The sequence below is a fragment of the Lygodium microphyllum genome, chromosome 14 (assembly GCF_053477565.2).
Source record: "Lygodium microphyllum isolate KBCC chromosome 14, Lygodium_microphyllum_v1.1.10, whole genome shotgun sequence".
NCBI classification, from domain to species: domain Eukaryota; kingdom Viridiplantae; phylum Streptophyta; class Polypodiopsida; order Schizaeales; family Lygodiaceae; genus Lygodium; species Lygodium microphyllum.
In genome coordinates, this window is record NC_141148.1 from 63,305,345 (window position 1) to 63,320,765 (window position 15,421).

General features: G+C 42.9%; 1 protein-coding gene across 4 annotated transcripts in view; it reads right to left on the minus strand.

Moving 5' to 3' along the window:
* LOC148025664 (actin-related protein 2/3 complex subunit 1A-like) overlaps nucleotides 1-15,421 on the minus strand; it is a 68,425-nt gene that overhangs the window by 35,715 nt on the left and 17,289 nt on the right. For all 4 annotated transcript variants that reach the window (XM_087692880.1, XM_087692878.1, XM_087692877.1 and 1 more), the window contains exons 2-8: nucleotides 8,135-8,229; nucleotides 6,078-6,154; nucleotides 5,543-5,637; nucleotides 5,265-5,334; nucleotides 4,492-4,561; nucleotides 3,482-3,555; nucleotides 3,312-3,354 (exon numbers count right to left, since the gene is read on the minus strand). In XM_087692880.1, the coding sequence (XP_087549006.1) occupies nucleotides 3,312-3,354; nucleotides 3,482-3,555; nucleotides 4,492-4,561; nucleotides 5,265-5,334; nucleotides 5,543-5,637; nucleotides 6,078-6,154; nucleotides 8,135-8,229 (524 nt within the window). The remainder of the gene's footprint in view (nucleotides 1-3,311; nucleotides 3,355-3,481; nucleotides 3,556-4,491; nucleotides 4,562-5,264; nucleotides 5,335-5,542; nucleotides 5,638-6,077; nucleotides 6,155-8,134; nucleotides 8,230-15,421) is intronic.

Here is a 15,421-nt window from a genome sequence, read left to right on the forward strand (position 1 = left end):
TAATTCTATACGAAAGAGCTCAAGTGTGGTGTTCCCATGCAGTGTATAGTCACCCACCACTTAGATGGCTCACCATCCTCGATGAGAATCAATAAGTCTGTCCTCCAAGCCTCACAAGGAATCATGAACTTGCCGAAAAATAGCCCTGTAGAGCAACACGCCACCCGCAGATACAAGGGTACCAGACACAAATGCTACATCAAAGAGAGAGAAGGAAGATCCGCCAGGAACATGAGCAACAGTTTATAGAGTTAAGGACCCAGTCTAGATGATATCCTCATATTATTTCATCCGAGATGTATGGCATACTCTATCCACCAATCCTGACTAGGTGGAACTACATATAGGGGTATCATTCAACCACACAACAAGACATGTACTACCTCATCCTCCCATTGTATCCCTATATGAGCACTATTTTTTTTTGTATATCACCATAGTGTCTTTTCACCGTATATCACTAACCATCTTTTAGCATGTCACACTTTGATATCTAGCAACCAACATTGTACATGGTTTTGTATCATAGGCTGATTTTGGCCTTAGAAAACATTAATGCTTCTTTATTTATTTATTTATTTCTCACATAAATAAATACTCTCAAGCACACATTACAAACACGATCGTACAACAAAGCACAAATTGATAATAGAACTCAATAGGGTTAAGGTAACTCAAAGACAATGAACAAAAAAGATAATTGAATGAATGAATAGATACAATGTTCAATGCAGTAAACACACTATGCAGAGTGAATACAACACCTCAAACTCCCATGTCTCTAAAGGACTAGGGCAGAGAGTATGAGCTAGAGAGTGTGTCATGCTCTATATAGATCCCAAAATGCAGCAAGCAGTCTCTGTAAATGATCATTAACAGCAAACACAGATCAAGGTGATGTAACTATCCAGATCAGGCTGACCAATAGCAGCAGCGACACAATGGCCTAAATAGAGAGAAGTCGGGCAGAGCAGCAGCGTAAAGCGCAACTCTGTCTGAAAACACAGATCACCCTGCACTAGCGACTACTCTAGAGGGGAGAAAATATGTTGGGCAATAATATGCAGCAATAAATGGAGATCTGGGACAGCTCCTAGATGCAATAGGATTGATGCCCACAGCTGCCAAAGGGCACCACAAGCTGGAAAAGAGCTCGCAACAACACAAACTGAGGTATTTGCCAAGGAGGGGTGTAGACAGCACTGTGTTAGCAGTCTAGTCAGCTCATGTGTGAGTCTAGGATGTGCCGAGCATTCTAGTATTATTTAGGTTTTTTTTTGTGGTCATTTAGATGCTTATTTTGGCATTTTATGCTGGCTGACCTGATGCTATTTTTAGCATTCTTTTGTCCTATATATATTGGGCTCCTTCTCCACATTCAATCATTCATCACTTGCAGATCCAGTGCATGCCCTATGGAGAGAGGGAGCCAATGCCAGAGCCCATGAAGCCAGTGACTCACTATTGTACACGACTGTCTCTTGTTTGGTATATTGATTCCATTTCCCAAACACATCTCTAAGTTCTCTTTTGCAGTGTTCTTGTGTTTTCTCTTTTCTCTCTCTTCTGTCTTGTGTTTAGTAATCTATTTCAACATTCTTTTGGAGAAGCAGTGTCCAACGAAAGTACCCCACTTGAGATGACACCAAAGAGGCAGCATACCATTACAATTGAGGCGTTACCAATTGGGCCCCTTCTTGGCTATATTCCATTGCATGCAAAGCCTGTTTCTTGGCTGCCTTCAGACCAGGGGGCACACAGATGACCCACTACAGTCATAACATCCTTGAGGAGGGCCCAATAAACAGCCGGGCAATGCTCCACTTCCACCCATACCGGACATGCCTGCTTGAGCAAACATTGGATATCTACCATCGGATGCCAAGAAACATTAGGTACCAACTATTTGTCAAAAAAGAGGGGCTGCTAATGAACAAGGAAGTCTCGTGCCAAGGGAGAACGAAGCACAACCTCATAAAAACCACGGCTAGTGAAGAAGAAAATAATACCTCTCTCATGAAAGGCAGAAAAGAAGCGAAGAACCTCCTAAGCATTCACCTATGCATCTAAAATCTCTTCCTCTGCGCAAGCAGGAATATCTCAATGATTACGCTCGACATAATCCTCCAAAAGAGAGTTGGCAAACTCTAAAAACTGTTCCCAATTTGGCTCTTGCAAACTATGCGGAAGAGGCCACCTGTGCATACGAGCGTAGCGGAGAATCACCTGAATCAGGGACCTCATGGGCAATAGAAAATTCTTCATGCTTGCTGTGTTTGATAGAAGGCTGATCATCACAGGGTGGAAAAGCCATCAGGGGCCTCATGGGCAATAGAAAATTCTTCATGCTTGCTGTGTTTGATAGAAGGCTGATCATCATGGGGGGTGGAGAAGCCATCTCATTAGTGTAGGGGACCATAACTTCTTCTGCTGCATCATCTTCTACATCCATGGCCGGGTCTCCGGCCACGGGAGGTAAATCAATACAGTCCATACATGGGCATCAGCCTCGAACAGGAAAGGCGAAGCAGGGCCCTCCAAACGTCAAGGCCACAGGGTGCAGCAGAGGTCACAGGCACTGTACAGGCAGCCCAGGCCTGGTACAGAGCAGGCCGGCAGAAGAGTGTGTCAAGGCAGGGCAGGCATGTGACCTACAGGACAAACAGGACAGGGTAGCTGCACGCTGGCCAGGGGACAGGTAATCATATACCAGGCTGACAAAGAAAAAACTATGAGTGCTGCTACAACTTCCACATGTATATCTCAAAGTATTCAGCTCCCCAGGCAATTCACTGACACAACTCATTCAGTTGTAAGCATACAGTTTCCTCAGCCTTCATTGCCTACAGCTTATGCTCTCGTCACAGTCAACTTGCCAAGCCTTGACTTTCTCCATATCTTACATTTGAAGCCACTTCTCATTCAACAGCGGTTCTCCACTTTGCATCAGCTTCCCCTCACCATTCTTTATGAATTTTCAATCAGCCTGGGCAGTTTGCCCAAACTCCATCTTGCCAAAGGAATTAACAAACCTCAATAGAAACTAAAACCTGTATTGCTCTCTTGCTTAGGAGGACCTTAGACAAGTGGAGGAACTTGGAAGACTGAATTGTGGATGCATTATCTTCTCAGAGATATTGAATGCTAAAAGGTTTAAGCAAACAAAACAAAATCCAGTACAGCAATTAAGTTCAGATGGTTTTATTCAGGGCTCTCAAATAAAACTGGCAATTCCCCTAAAGTAAATTTTTGACTGAGCAAATTTAGCTAGAAGTCAAACTGGCAGGTGCAGAACCAAATCAGAGACAAACCTCTCCAAACTTCATTTCTCCCAATGAAGTATTTGCATCCCCCCTGACAGCATTGGAGAGAGTAAAATCAGAATCATATTTGGGCCAGCATTCAGAAGTTGAAAAATCATAAACATATCTATCATTAGGTGACGACCAAATGAGCTAGATGGACATTACGAAATACTAACCTACTATCAACACCTTTGATGTAGGCAGAAAAAATACGGCATTTACAGTCGGTTGATGTGGTTGCCAGAACGACCTGCACCACATTGATAATTGTACAAAACACAACCTGACAATTGTTTGTATAAAATAAAGTAATTGACCAAGGTCTAGAGACCAAACATTTAAAATCGTTCATTTAGGCTTATATATTATAAAAGAGTAAAGTCATATCAAGTTTTGTGTCATGGGGAAAAATTTACAGCTCGGTTCCTAAATTATGCACTTAAATGGACATTAAATTTTGTTGAAACTGTAGAAGAATAATCTTGAGCAACTAGGGACTAATACCACTTAAATGGACATTAAATTTTGTTGAAACTGTAGAAGAATAATCTTGAGCAACTAGGGACTAATACCACATTTATGCTAATGTCTTTAGTAAACCATACTGTATTACATTAGTTTCTCCACTTCTCTCCCACTCATCAGCCCAGCTGCGTTTCCCACTCCCAACATGATACAGTGTATGAGTTACGGTATCAAGAAAGATCACTACAGTAAAGCCCACGAACATATGCACAATTCCACTACTACAAACTATTGGAGGGTCTGAAACCATCAGATGAATGAGCATGCATGAAGCACCTCTGAATAAAAAAGGTTTAGATGTGCATGGTATATCAATAGCTGTCTAAAAGCTAAAACTGAATATATATTAACAGAGGTCAGGAACCGCCATCCTTGAAGAATAGCCAAAGTTCAGAGTACTCTGCCCATAACAAACCTGATGGCACCTAGCTAAATACAGGGGTGATTCATAATCAATTGTAATGCAGTATGCTACAAATTATACATCCGCATAGTGAATTGTGCCCCCAAAAGAAAGCATCAATCAACATTCAGGAGCAAGAGAAAATCTCCCTCGCAAGCCATTATCTAATAGATCTTTAAGAGCATCCTATTGTTCTATCCCTTTACGCCTGCTATACCTATGTTCTCAAGCATAAGCACAGAGATTGCTAAAGCTTACATTATTAGGGTGCCAAGCAACACTTGTCACAGTTGAATTGTGTTTCTTACGAATGATCTTGCTCACCCACCTGCACATCCCAAAGTACCATGAAGTTGTTGAAGAGAGTACTTTTTTGTTTCAAAAATGATGTGGCACCATATTCTAATAGTATCTCCATCCCTAACCCATTCTTGTGGAACTGCTTACATTTGAAATCATACTTGATTAGCAAAAGTACTCAAGATGCCTTTTATTGAAAACATCAAAACTTACTGCAAGAATGCTGGATGAACACATCAAGGGAATGAAAAAACTCGTAACACAAACCCTCAAAATTGGTCAGGTTTAAATACACAATCTCCTAGGAAATTGAATTATAAGACAAAAGACAACAAGGGCAAAAGAAGATTGGCACAAACACCCTGTTCTGGTCTAGTTGCACAGCTTGCAAATTTCACTTGAGAGTATCAAAATCCAATAGTATTGTACCTGCTTAAGTGGAGGCAGGAATAACAACTCAAGTTTCACCTTACATAAGGGAAGCCTAAATCAAGGAGGTGGAGGGAACAAAACCTAAAATGAAAGTATGACTATTTTTTCATCGAGACATCTGCGAAGATGGGCAAGAGGAACTTCAGGAACATAATCGACTAAAGCAAACATAATGATTACAGTCTCAATGCAAAACACCAAATAGAGGAAAAGATGGAAGACCAAAGTGCACACACTGGATTTGATCTCAACACAACACAAACACTAAATGCTAAGATGCAAGTGTCATAAATGCATACCAGTTGTTCTCATTTTCATAGTAGCAAATGCATACACTTTTTGCGCCACTTCCAACAGCAAATTTGTTCTCTGGGATTCCAGCAAAGACATAAAGAAAAAAGCCTTTTAATATAATTGTCTGAGGACACCAGCTGTTGAGACTCTAAAAAACAGTTCATATAGACAATATTGAGCTCCATCGATGGAGAATGGCAAATGCAGAGGTGAAATTTTCTGAACTGAAACACATCATCAGTTGACAAATTTAGTTCAACATCACAAACCAGATAGGTGTCACCTTTAGGACTCCATTTTACTGAGGTGGCAGCCCTATTCAGTCTCAATATTACCAAAGCAGGAGTCCAAGTGTCACCATCCAAGCTCCAAACATACCTACAAGGGGTTGAAATTCAAGAATAGAAACATAGAAGCACTGACAAATAGATTGGCATTATTACACTCCAGAGCACAAATGCCAGTATTCAAACATAATAATCTTATGGGAGACAGGCAACACTAATAATGATTAACATGCATTAAAAATAGAAGCACTAGAAGATTGGTATAGATAAGAGGTTAATGTTAAACTGCCTTAAAGAGTATGTATATTTTACACACCTCAGACAGCTCAAAATTTCATAGGGGGTTACATTGGGTACACATAACCATCTGTGTGGGGGTGTGACCACCATAGTGTTGAATTCTGAGAAAAGTTTTCCAAATACCTTTTACACAAGATCCACCTCAGATTAACATATCTTATGAACTGCAACAATTGATTTGAATGATCCACATATATGTTGGTTATCATACTGAATCAAAAGTGATCTTACGAGTTTCTATCATGAGAAGCAGTAACAATGCGATTGGAATGTGAGCTCCAATCTATTCCAGAAACCAACTGATCATGCTGCAGATCAAGGAATGTGCAGAGATTAGTTTAGCAAATACACATAATACTAGACTTGTAACCATCATAAAGTAACTAGTCAAGTCATGTGCAAGCGCCGTAAATTAACCCAGATGGATTACAAAGACAGGCTTTGATGAAGAAATCATTCATACATACATGCATATATTATATATACATACATACATACATACTGCATACATACATGCATTCCAATGTTCTATGATGATATCTCCTTTTTAAACACGGTTCTAAACTCCAAAAAAATAAAACAAAAATGACTTTTTGCCTAAAGCAATATCTGCCCTATCCATGTTCATGATTTGGAAATCAAGCTTTTCTTTATACTTTGAATCTCAATTTCCAAATCAGACACCATTTGTCCTATACTTTGCTATCCTGTCTTTTCATCATCTTTACTATACATTGATGCCAACTGGATACTTGGGGAAAATTAAGCTTCTTGGCATGGGGATAAATGATAAGATTGTGTGCGCCCAAGTCGCCAATCATAACTCTAACCATATGCCCTCCAATGAATAGATGCATTCTTACCACTCGTAACCCGAATGAAATCACAGGGGCTCTTTATATGTTCTAGGACTGTGTACAATCTACCAGCTACACAACTCATAAGGGGTAAACTATCACCTTGCCTTGCAAGTGCTCAGAGATATAATTCATGACAATACAAGCTCACGAGCTTAGACTATCTACATGACAAGTGGAAGACATTGAGAGGACTGAGCTACGTTCATGATTTACAAGGCAACTGCTGCAGAATAAATGGGGAACTGCATAAAGAGCACAAGTGGGGAAACCACAAGCTGGCCGCCAATAGCAAGACTGACACATTCACAGGATGCGATTGGGAAAACACAAAATGGTGAGGACACTGTTCACAAGGCTCACAGAAATTATGTCCAAGCAAAATGCAAAGGTGTAGACAGTCAAAACACAAGGCTGGATGATCTTGCTCATTGCAGTATGGCATACCTAAGGCAATGATAGCTTGTCCTCCCACATGCCCTAGAATAGACCAGCACTATGATAATTCTCTCAGGTCCATATGATGTGATAAATAGGAAATTGATTAGCTGGCTATCATGTGTATGCACAATCGAAAATGTTGAGCACCCATGACTACTAGAGACAGGCAGACTATTGACCCGTCAAGATTCAACAGATATACAAACCTCACTCCCTGATTACCCTCCTCTTCCCTAGACCAGTCAGTCAGTTCACCACAGTATTGTAAGAGAGGATGAGGCTAGGTTTTCTAACTTCACAGTCAGTCAAGACTCTAGGCAGCCATATCTACTGAGTAATATGCAATAGCCGGTTACATTACACATCCACAGGCATGGCCACATTGTTATGTGCAGAAATTGGCCATGCGTTGGAGTTTGTGACTGGTCCGGACAGGCAAGATCAACTAACATTGGCATCAAAGACCTCACCATTAATGCAGGCTTGCAGGGCCCAGGCAGGTTTTCTAGCATTAGAAATGAGTGAAATCAGGTAATAAGCAACAGCTCATTACAGATATAAAGCATTCAGTTTGACTAAGCCAATAGGTGAATCAGAGGGACAGGGCTGTTTCCAACTTGGCACACATGAGACTGAGGCACATGGCAGGAACTATCTGAAGCATGTCGAGGCATATGGGCACCCTTTAAGGTCTACCATCCGGCTGGCATCAACATCACATGAGTCACCATAAGTCAGGATGAAGAGGGATTCAAGCCTGCAGTAAACTGCCTTCTTGCACATATCTGAAGAATGTGGCTGCACAGGAGTTTTTTTAGAGTTACCAGGCTTCTCTAATTCTACTGCACACCAATACTACCAGGGCTGGGCACTGTGTTTACTATGGGCATGTCCAAACATTAACTTAGTAACAGGTCAAAAGTTGAAAGCTTATTTTTAATTTGTGCTTGCCAAGGAATAGAGTGATAACCTCTTCCCCACTGCACATACCTGTTGTAGAACATGCACTCTTTCCCAGACAGAGTGGAGGCTGGGAGACGCCTTATAGATGTGTACTTCATTATTGTTGGGACAGATTGCAATCACTGCACCACAAATAACACATTAATAACAGCAGAATGTAATCTATAACATTTTTTCCCCTTGTTTGGGATATTTTACACATGGACTGTATATCAAGTTAAGCTCAGAAAACTGGTAACAAAAAGTAGAGTTTCCCAATTCACGCTAATTATCGACAAAGCAATTTGAACTCTAGTAGACCAACTCCTTGAGACCTAGATTTCTTTTCAACTTCTACTTTTGTTTGTTTTTCCCAAGAAAAGAGAAATCTATCCATTAACACCTCGAAAAAAACTTCCTAATGTAACATTACGAGCCCAATGTATGAATTTTACAATACAACATATAGAGAGAGAAGACTCACAAAAGGGATTAGCCAATCATGTGGTCTATAATGTCAGACCATATGAGACTCTAAGTAGAAGAAGGCATTAAGCTGAAAAAGATGCATTACACACTAAATCTTCATTGGCTCTTTAAAACAGCCCCAAAACTCACTAATTGCCAAAGTTTTTGTGTCCCATAAACCAAAACCCTGATTGCAGAAGGATCCACTTCTATATATAGGAAGCTGCCCAGCACTCTGTTCATCCCTTCTTTTGCAGGTTCAGCCATCAGCCCACTGTTGCCACACCATCGTCCAAGGCACCAATGTTTTCAGCTGCCGTTTACTCTGGCTGCCACCCTACATTCAGGTGACCTCTCCTTACAACTCGTGCCTTCATTGCTGCTGCTCCAGGTTGCTGCATTTGTCGCTGCAGCAGGCCACCCTGCTATCCAGCACCGTACACAATAGTTTCCAGCCTGCGTTTGGCTGCTACACAAGCCACCCACAAACCACCCTCTTCCAACTGTCACCCAAACACATGCTGGTGTGTGCAACTGGCTGCGCACTCTTTCAAGCGACACCCAGCCCTCCAGACTGCTGCATTTTGGTTTTCAGCTCGCTTCAGCATCACCTCAGGTCTGACAGGTGGTTACAGCCCTCAAGTTCTTCGCTGGTGGATGTCACTCTCCAACTACTCCCTTAGCTTGCTCCCACAAGAGTCACCGGCTGTTGGACAGCTTTACCTTTGAGCATCTTGTACACTTTTTCATTCATTTACAGCATTCATTCATAACTTCAGAGTTATCTTTCTTCTTTGTTTGTGTTTTTGTGTTTTGCATTTTGGTCTGAGTTATTGTGTTTTAGTCGTGATCTTACATTTTGTGTTTTCTCCATGCAAACCCTAGTACATCATCACATGCTATCAAAGCTAGTGCTCTTCTAAAGAGTATCCTACGACTATTGTGGAGGCTTGGTTTGTGCAACGCACACAAGTGACACATAACCAATTCACAATGTCTGAGACTCCTTCCTCTTGGGATCCTACAGTGTCTATTTAGACTTCCATCACTCGAGGCCTTGAGGAGACATTATGGTCTCAATGAGGAGGACAAGGTATCGTCTCTTTCTTCTTATTTGGCCAGATGTAGGGCTCATGATGGAAGTGGAGTTCAATGAATTTTTGCGTATCAAATATTCCCACCACCCTCAAGCCACTCCCAGGAGCCTTGCACATCAATCAAGATTGGTTGGTGAGGCTAGCCACCTATCCACTTAGGGAGGTCATGTTGCATTCAGGACGATTGCGACCCATCTTCTTCATCCATAGACAAGCCTGATGTCAAGTTCATATAACCCTTTTGAGTCATATGAAACAAAACCCTTTTCTTACTATTGCTTCTAGTGTGTAGGATCTAGAGCATGAAAGGTTTGATTATGTTAACTTCAATCATGGGCTTCAAACGCAGGGCTATCCATCCTCCACTTACGGTGCACTGTCACAGACTCCATGGTCACCCCGACGTAGGGATTTCCATTCTTTGCTTACTATGTTCCTATTCACCCTCCTTGGGCTACTCATGTGGCTACCATGCCCGTGCCCAATTAATCCACATCCACTTATGAATCCACTATGCACACATCCCCCATGCTTGGTAAGCACTCTCAGGTTAATCCCCAAGTGTACTCCTTTCCTCCACCCTACCCACCCCTCTCCTCATTCACCGCTAATACTCTTGTTGCTACAGCCAAGTATGCCTTTAAAATAGGACTCGTTTTAATAGGTCTAATTTCACCATCTGATCTAACCTTATACACGAAGTGCTCGAGTATCAAGGTATTTGGGACCTAGTAGTTGGTTTAGAGGCTAGAGCCTATGTTGAACCCTCGCCTAGCCCATCCTAACCATATCCATCAATGGAGAGATCATAATACTACAACAAATGTCAAGTTAATGCAAGGTTTAGTTCCTAAGTTTCACTCCCAGTTACAACACTTTTCCATAGCATCTAGTTGTTGGAGTCTTCTCTTGACCACTAAGTGGCAAGAGATCGAACCCAACATATCAATCTCAATTATGAGCTGCGTGAGTTTTCTATTAAGGAAGGGGCAGTCATGAGACGCACCATAAGCTGAGGATGGAAACACTTGCGTATGAGTAGTCATGGGAGATGTGAAGCTCAGGATAGTGAGAGGGATGCCCATCACAGTCGTCCCAGGAGTTATGGGTGTGCTCGTTTGCTGAAAGGTGAGAGGCATTGTGTAAAAGGGTGGCATTCCCCCTAACGAAGTACCATGGTGCAAAGAGGTACAGAATGGGGTGAAGGAAAAGGTACTAGGAGCGGAGATGGAAGATCCAACCCCTAGGGTGTGTGATGCAGATGTGGAGTGTAATCCAAGGTTTTGAAAAGATGATGAGAGGTGTGATATAGAAGAGGATGGGATGGGAGGGAAGTGAGAAGTGTGTGTGATATGCTCAAATGAAACAGAAGCTGTAGATGTACTTGAATTTTGTCTACTTCGTGAGCCCCCTCTATTGAAGTTCACATACGCAAAGCCATCCGAATCCTGTACCTCAAAAGAAGAAACAGGCGAGGGTTTTGATGCATGCAACACAAAAGAATTGTATTAACCTGACATTGGACCTGGCTGAGATGATGAAGATGGATCGCCATACGTTCCAAATGCCGTATGTCCTCCATGATCGGAGAGATGGCCAGCCTCACCAACGGTCCGGATGTGGTAGCAAAATTGGTAGGAGGTATGTAAACATCACCATACTTGTTGCAATAATACTCCCCAAAGTCCTCTATCATGTTAGTGAAATCTGGTGAAGGTGAAGTGTCGTCCTCCTCACCGAGCCCATAATGCCATCTCAAGGCCTCCAATGATGAAGAAGCCTGATAAGACATCATAGGAACTGGAGAAGAAGGTGTCTGGGACATTGTGATTCGGTTACGAGTCGTATTGTGTGCCTCGCACAAAGACTAGCTTTCCACAATATCCCCAAGATACTCTTTACAAGAGCACCGGCTCTGACACCATGTGAAGGAAGCTGCTAGGGTTTGCACTGAGGACACACCCAGTGTACAACCACAACAGAAATACAAAGAGACAGACACAGACACGGAGAGCAAAACTCAAACCCTAAACGCAAAACTCAAAACTCATACACAAAAACTCAAACACAAACAGAAGAAGAGAGAGAGAGAACACAACTTTGAAGTGAATGGATGCTGTAAATGAATGCAAGAGTGTACAGTGTGCTTAAGGGCAGAGCAATGTCGGATTGTGACGTCCACCGAAGACGGATCCCAAGTCTAGGACCACTAATCGGAGTGTAGGGGTGCTGAATAGTGAATGGCAACAGGCCGGTCACCAAAGCGCAGCAATCTGGAGGCTAGAAACTAGTAAACACAGCAGTGTACCACCGATCGGAGGCTGAAAACTGTGCACAGTCTGCTATAAACAGCAGGCTAAAACAGTGTCTAAGAGTGTCAGGGCCTGCAATGCTGAAAACGCAGGCTGGCTGACCTTGGAGATGATGGCAGCAGGCTGAACAGCAGTCTGAACAGCAGTCTGAACAGCAGTCTAGGACAGTTTGGAGCAATCGCCAGCAGCTGAGAACTGTCGCTTACAGCAATGAACAGGCTGAAGATAATGTGGCTGCAGTCAATGATGGCTGGACAGCAGATGGAGGCGGGCTGCAGGCTGGAAACTGGGCGCCAACAACAGCAAAGGGTGCGTGGGCTGGTGTAACCTGCAAACAAGGATGATAGCTGAATGGGGGCAGCCTATCTATTTATAGATGTGGAAGGGTGCCCCAAAAACTAGGGTTTCCACTAAACTCTCTCGAACCACTCCCCGTTTTAGGGTTTCCACTGAACTCTCTCGAACCGCCCCCTGTTTCAGGGTTACTCTAAAAGAGCATTTTTAGTGTATTTTGGGGCTATTTAAGAGGCTAATCAGCAAGTAATGCATATTTTAGCTCAACAGGAAGCGTATGACCAAGACTGAGAGTGAACAGAGAGAGGAGGGAGAGAAAGAGACAGTGGAACACAAAAAATCTACAATGAAGAATGTTGTATAAGGAAGCAGATATGTATAGGGGCACAGAGTGTCTGTCTGTATAGATCTCCACCTCGAAGATCTCACAAGTTGTGAACCTTGAAGTATGTGCAGCAGTGTCCACGATCAGTAATCTGGAAACTTGTGATCAGAGTATGTGAAAGTGTGTGGAGGCTCGACAGAATAAATAGCCCAAAAAAAAAAAGTTAAAAATAATGTATATCGGCTACATCAAATGCAATTGACTGCACACAAACAAGCCAACTGCTCCTGTTGTGCCACATGGCACCTGCGATGACTACAACCAGCTGTATGACCCGACTGCCACATGTCCTTCCTACTGCAACTACATAGAATTCTGCCACATGGATATCCTTCCTGCTCCACCACACAAAACTGCTCCCGAATATCTGTCTGAAAGGAAATGCATATGTACACAATCTATCTGACGAATGTCTATCTAGGAGATGACAATCTCTAACACCCCCTCTCAAACCCCGGATGTGGCATAAGGCTGAGGGATCTAGAATGTTGTCGAAGTAAAGCCTGAGAAAGCGCCTCCATAAGCAAGTCTGCAAGATTGTCCTCTATCTTGCACTATACCACATCAATAGTGTCATCCAGAAGCTTTTCCCGAATGAAACGGTACAAAATCTCGATGTGCTTTGTCCTAGCATGAAACATAGGGTTTTGGGCCAAGGCAATGCAACTCTCATTGTCGCACTGAAGAACAGTAGGACCTATTTGCAAACAGCCAAGTTCCTCCAATAACTTGCGAAGCCACACTATCTCACATGTGGTAGGAGACACTACCCGATACTCCCACCTCAGTCGAAGATAGGACAACCATGGGCTGCTTCTTGCTCCTCCATTAAACAGCACCTACATCCATGGTAAAGCAATAATCTGTCGTGGACCTCCAATGATCCATATCGCCAACCCAATCGAAATCACTCCATTCTATAAGTACCAAGTCTGCATCACCTCTACCTATTGGATAATAGATCCCGAGATCGAGGGTCCCCCGAAGGAACCACAAAATTCTCTGAGCAACCTGCCAATGCACCATCTTGGATTCACTCATAAACCTGACAAGCACGCCTACAGCATAACATAAATTAGCACAAGTGTTGAGAAGCCAAATCAAGGAGCCAACCAACTGCCTATAACGGGTAGCATCCGCCAAAAGAGAATAGATATAGGTTGTGGCCTTCCAGTTGGGATCCATAGGGGTGGTAATAGACTTGCATCGTTCCATCTCACACGTAGTCAAGAGCTCCTGCTCATACCGCTGCTAGGAGAGAAAGATCCCCCTCGGAGTCTGATAGATCTCATGACCTAGAAAGAAGTGAAGAAGTCCCATATCTGTCATCTCGAACTTCTCATGAAGTGCTACCTTCATCTACTCAACCATCTAGGCATGGTCACTTGTCACAATCAGACATGGGGAGCCTACTTAAGGCCATAGAGGGCTTTCCTCAACCTATACACCTTACCATCAAAAGAACCGAAGCCTGGAGGCTGCTCAACATAGATCTCCTCCTTCAACTCCCCATTCAAGAACTTCACATCCAGCTAGTAAACTAGCCATCTCCTATGGCTAGCCAAGGCAAGAACTATACAAATAGTAGCCATCTGAACTGTAGGGACAAAGTATCATGGAAATCAATGCCTGGGCATTGTGCAAAACCTTTAGCAACAAGATGGGCCTTGTGTTTGTCCAACATGCCATCACTGCGGTACTTGGTCTTGAAGACCCATTTGACTCCAATTACCTTTTTATGAGAAGGCTCAGGCACAAGATACGAAGTGTCGCTCCTCTCAATCGACTCCAACTCCTACTCCATCGCTTTCCGCCCATGATCATGTTGTAAAGCCTCCTACATAGAGGTAGGCTCCCTGTCCTACAAAGCACGAGTCATCAGACACTAATTGGTGTACATGAAACCAACCTTCCTTCTTGGAATGGATGGTAATAACCTGATTTAAGAGTTAATTACAGCAATAAATAAATGCACATAAAATGAGATACACACTTTACCATAACATTCTTGGATAGTAGACTCCCTGTTGGCCCCAAAAGCGCCCCTTGCGGTATTTCTTTAGCTTTCATTCAATTGGAAGGAGTACAACTTGAGATTCTTCAATCTCCTCCTGCTAACCAATTGCTCTTGCTGTCATAAATGACCAGCAAGCCTTTTGGGTCATTTGCCCCTTGATTCACCTAGGACTTCTTTTCCAATTTGACCCTTGGCTGGCCAAATGCTGCCCCCAATCAATTCGGGATGGGCTGGCTCCTGATATCCCTTGATAATCTTCAATTATCAGCTGCTGATTCCAGTCCCTTGAGCCTTCAATCTTTGGCACGGATCCCAAGGTAGCTGCTAAAACCTAAATTCTACTGTAAATTAGGGTTTATTGCAAAAATTACAGATCAGCCCACCAAAAATGCCTGAGATCTCCTCCGACTGGCTGAGAATGGCTGAGCATAGGCTGATGAAGGAGATGAGAGAATGCTGTAGAGAGAGAAAATTCTAAGATTTGTCGCGAAGAACTGATCAAAATCAGCAGCTGCCCTGTTGTACCAGCCCCAAACGGATGTACCAACAACAATAGGAGCATCAGAGACTGTGATCTTCAAGAGAAAGTGCATCAGCAGCAATTGCTAGCTTCCCAAGGTCAAGAATATGCAATCTCCATCACCAAAATGGTCTCCAATGGCTAGGAAATGGCCCCAAAAGCTGGGGGCAACAGTCCAACACCTCTTCCCAATAGCTTCAAAATGAAAAAACGAGATTTCCCTCTCCCTTCAGCCCTATTTA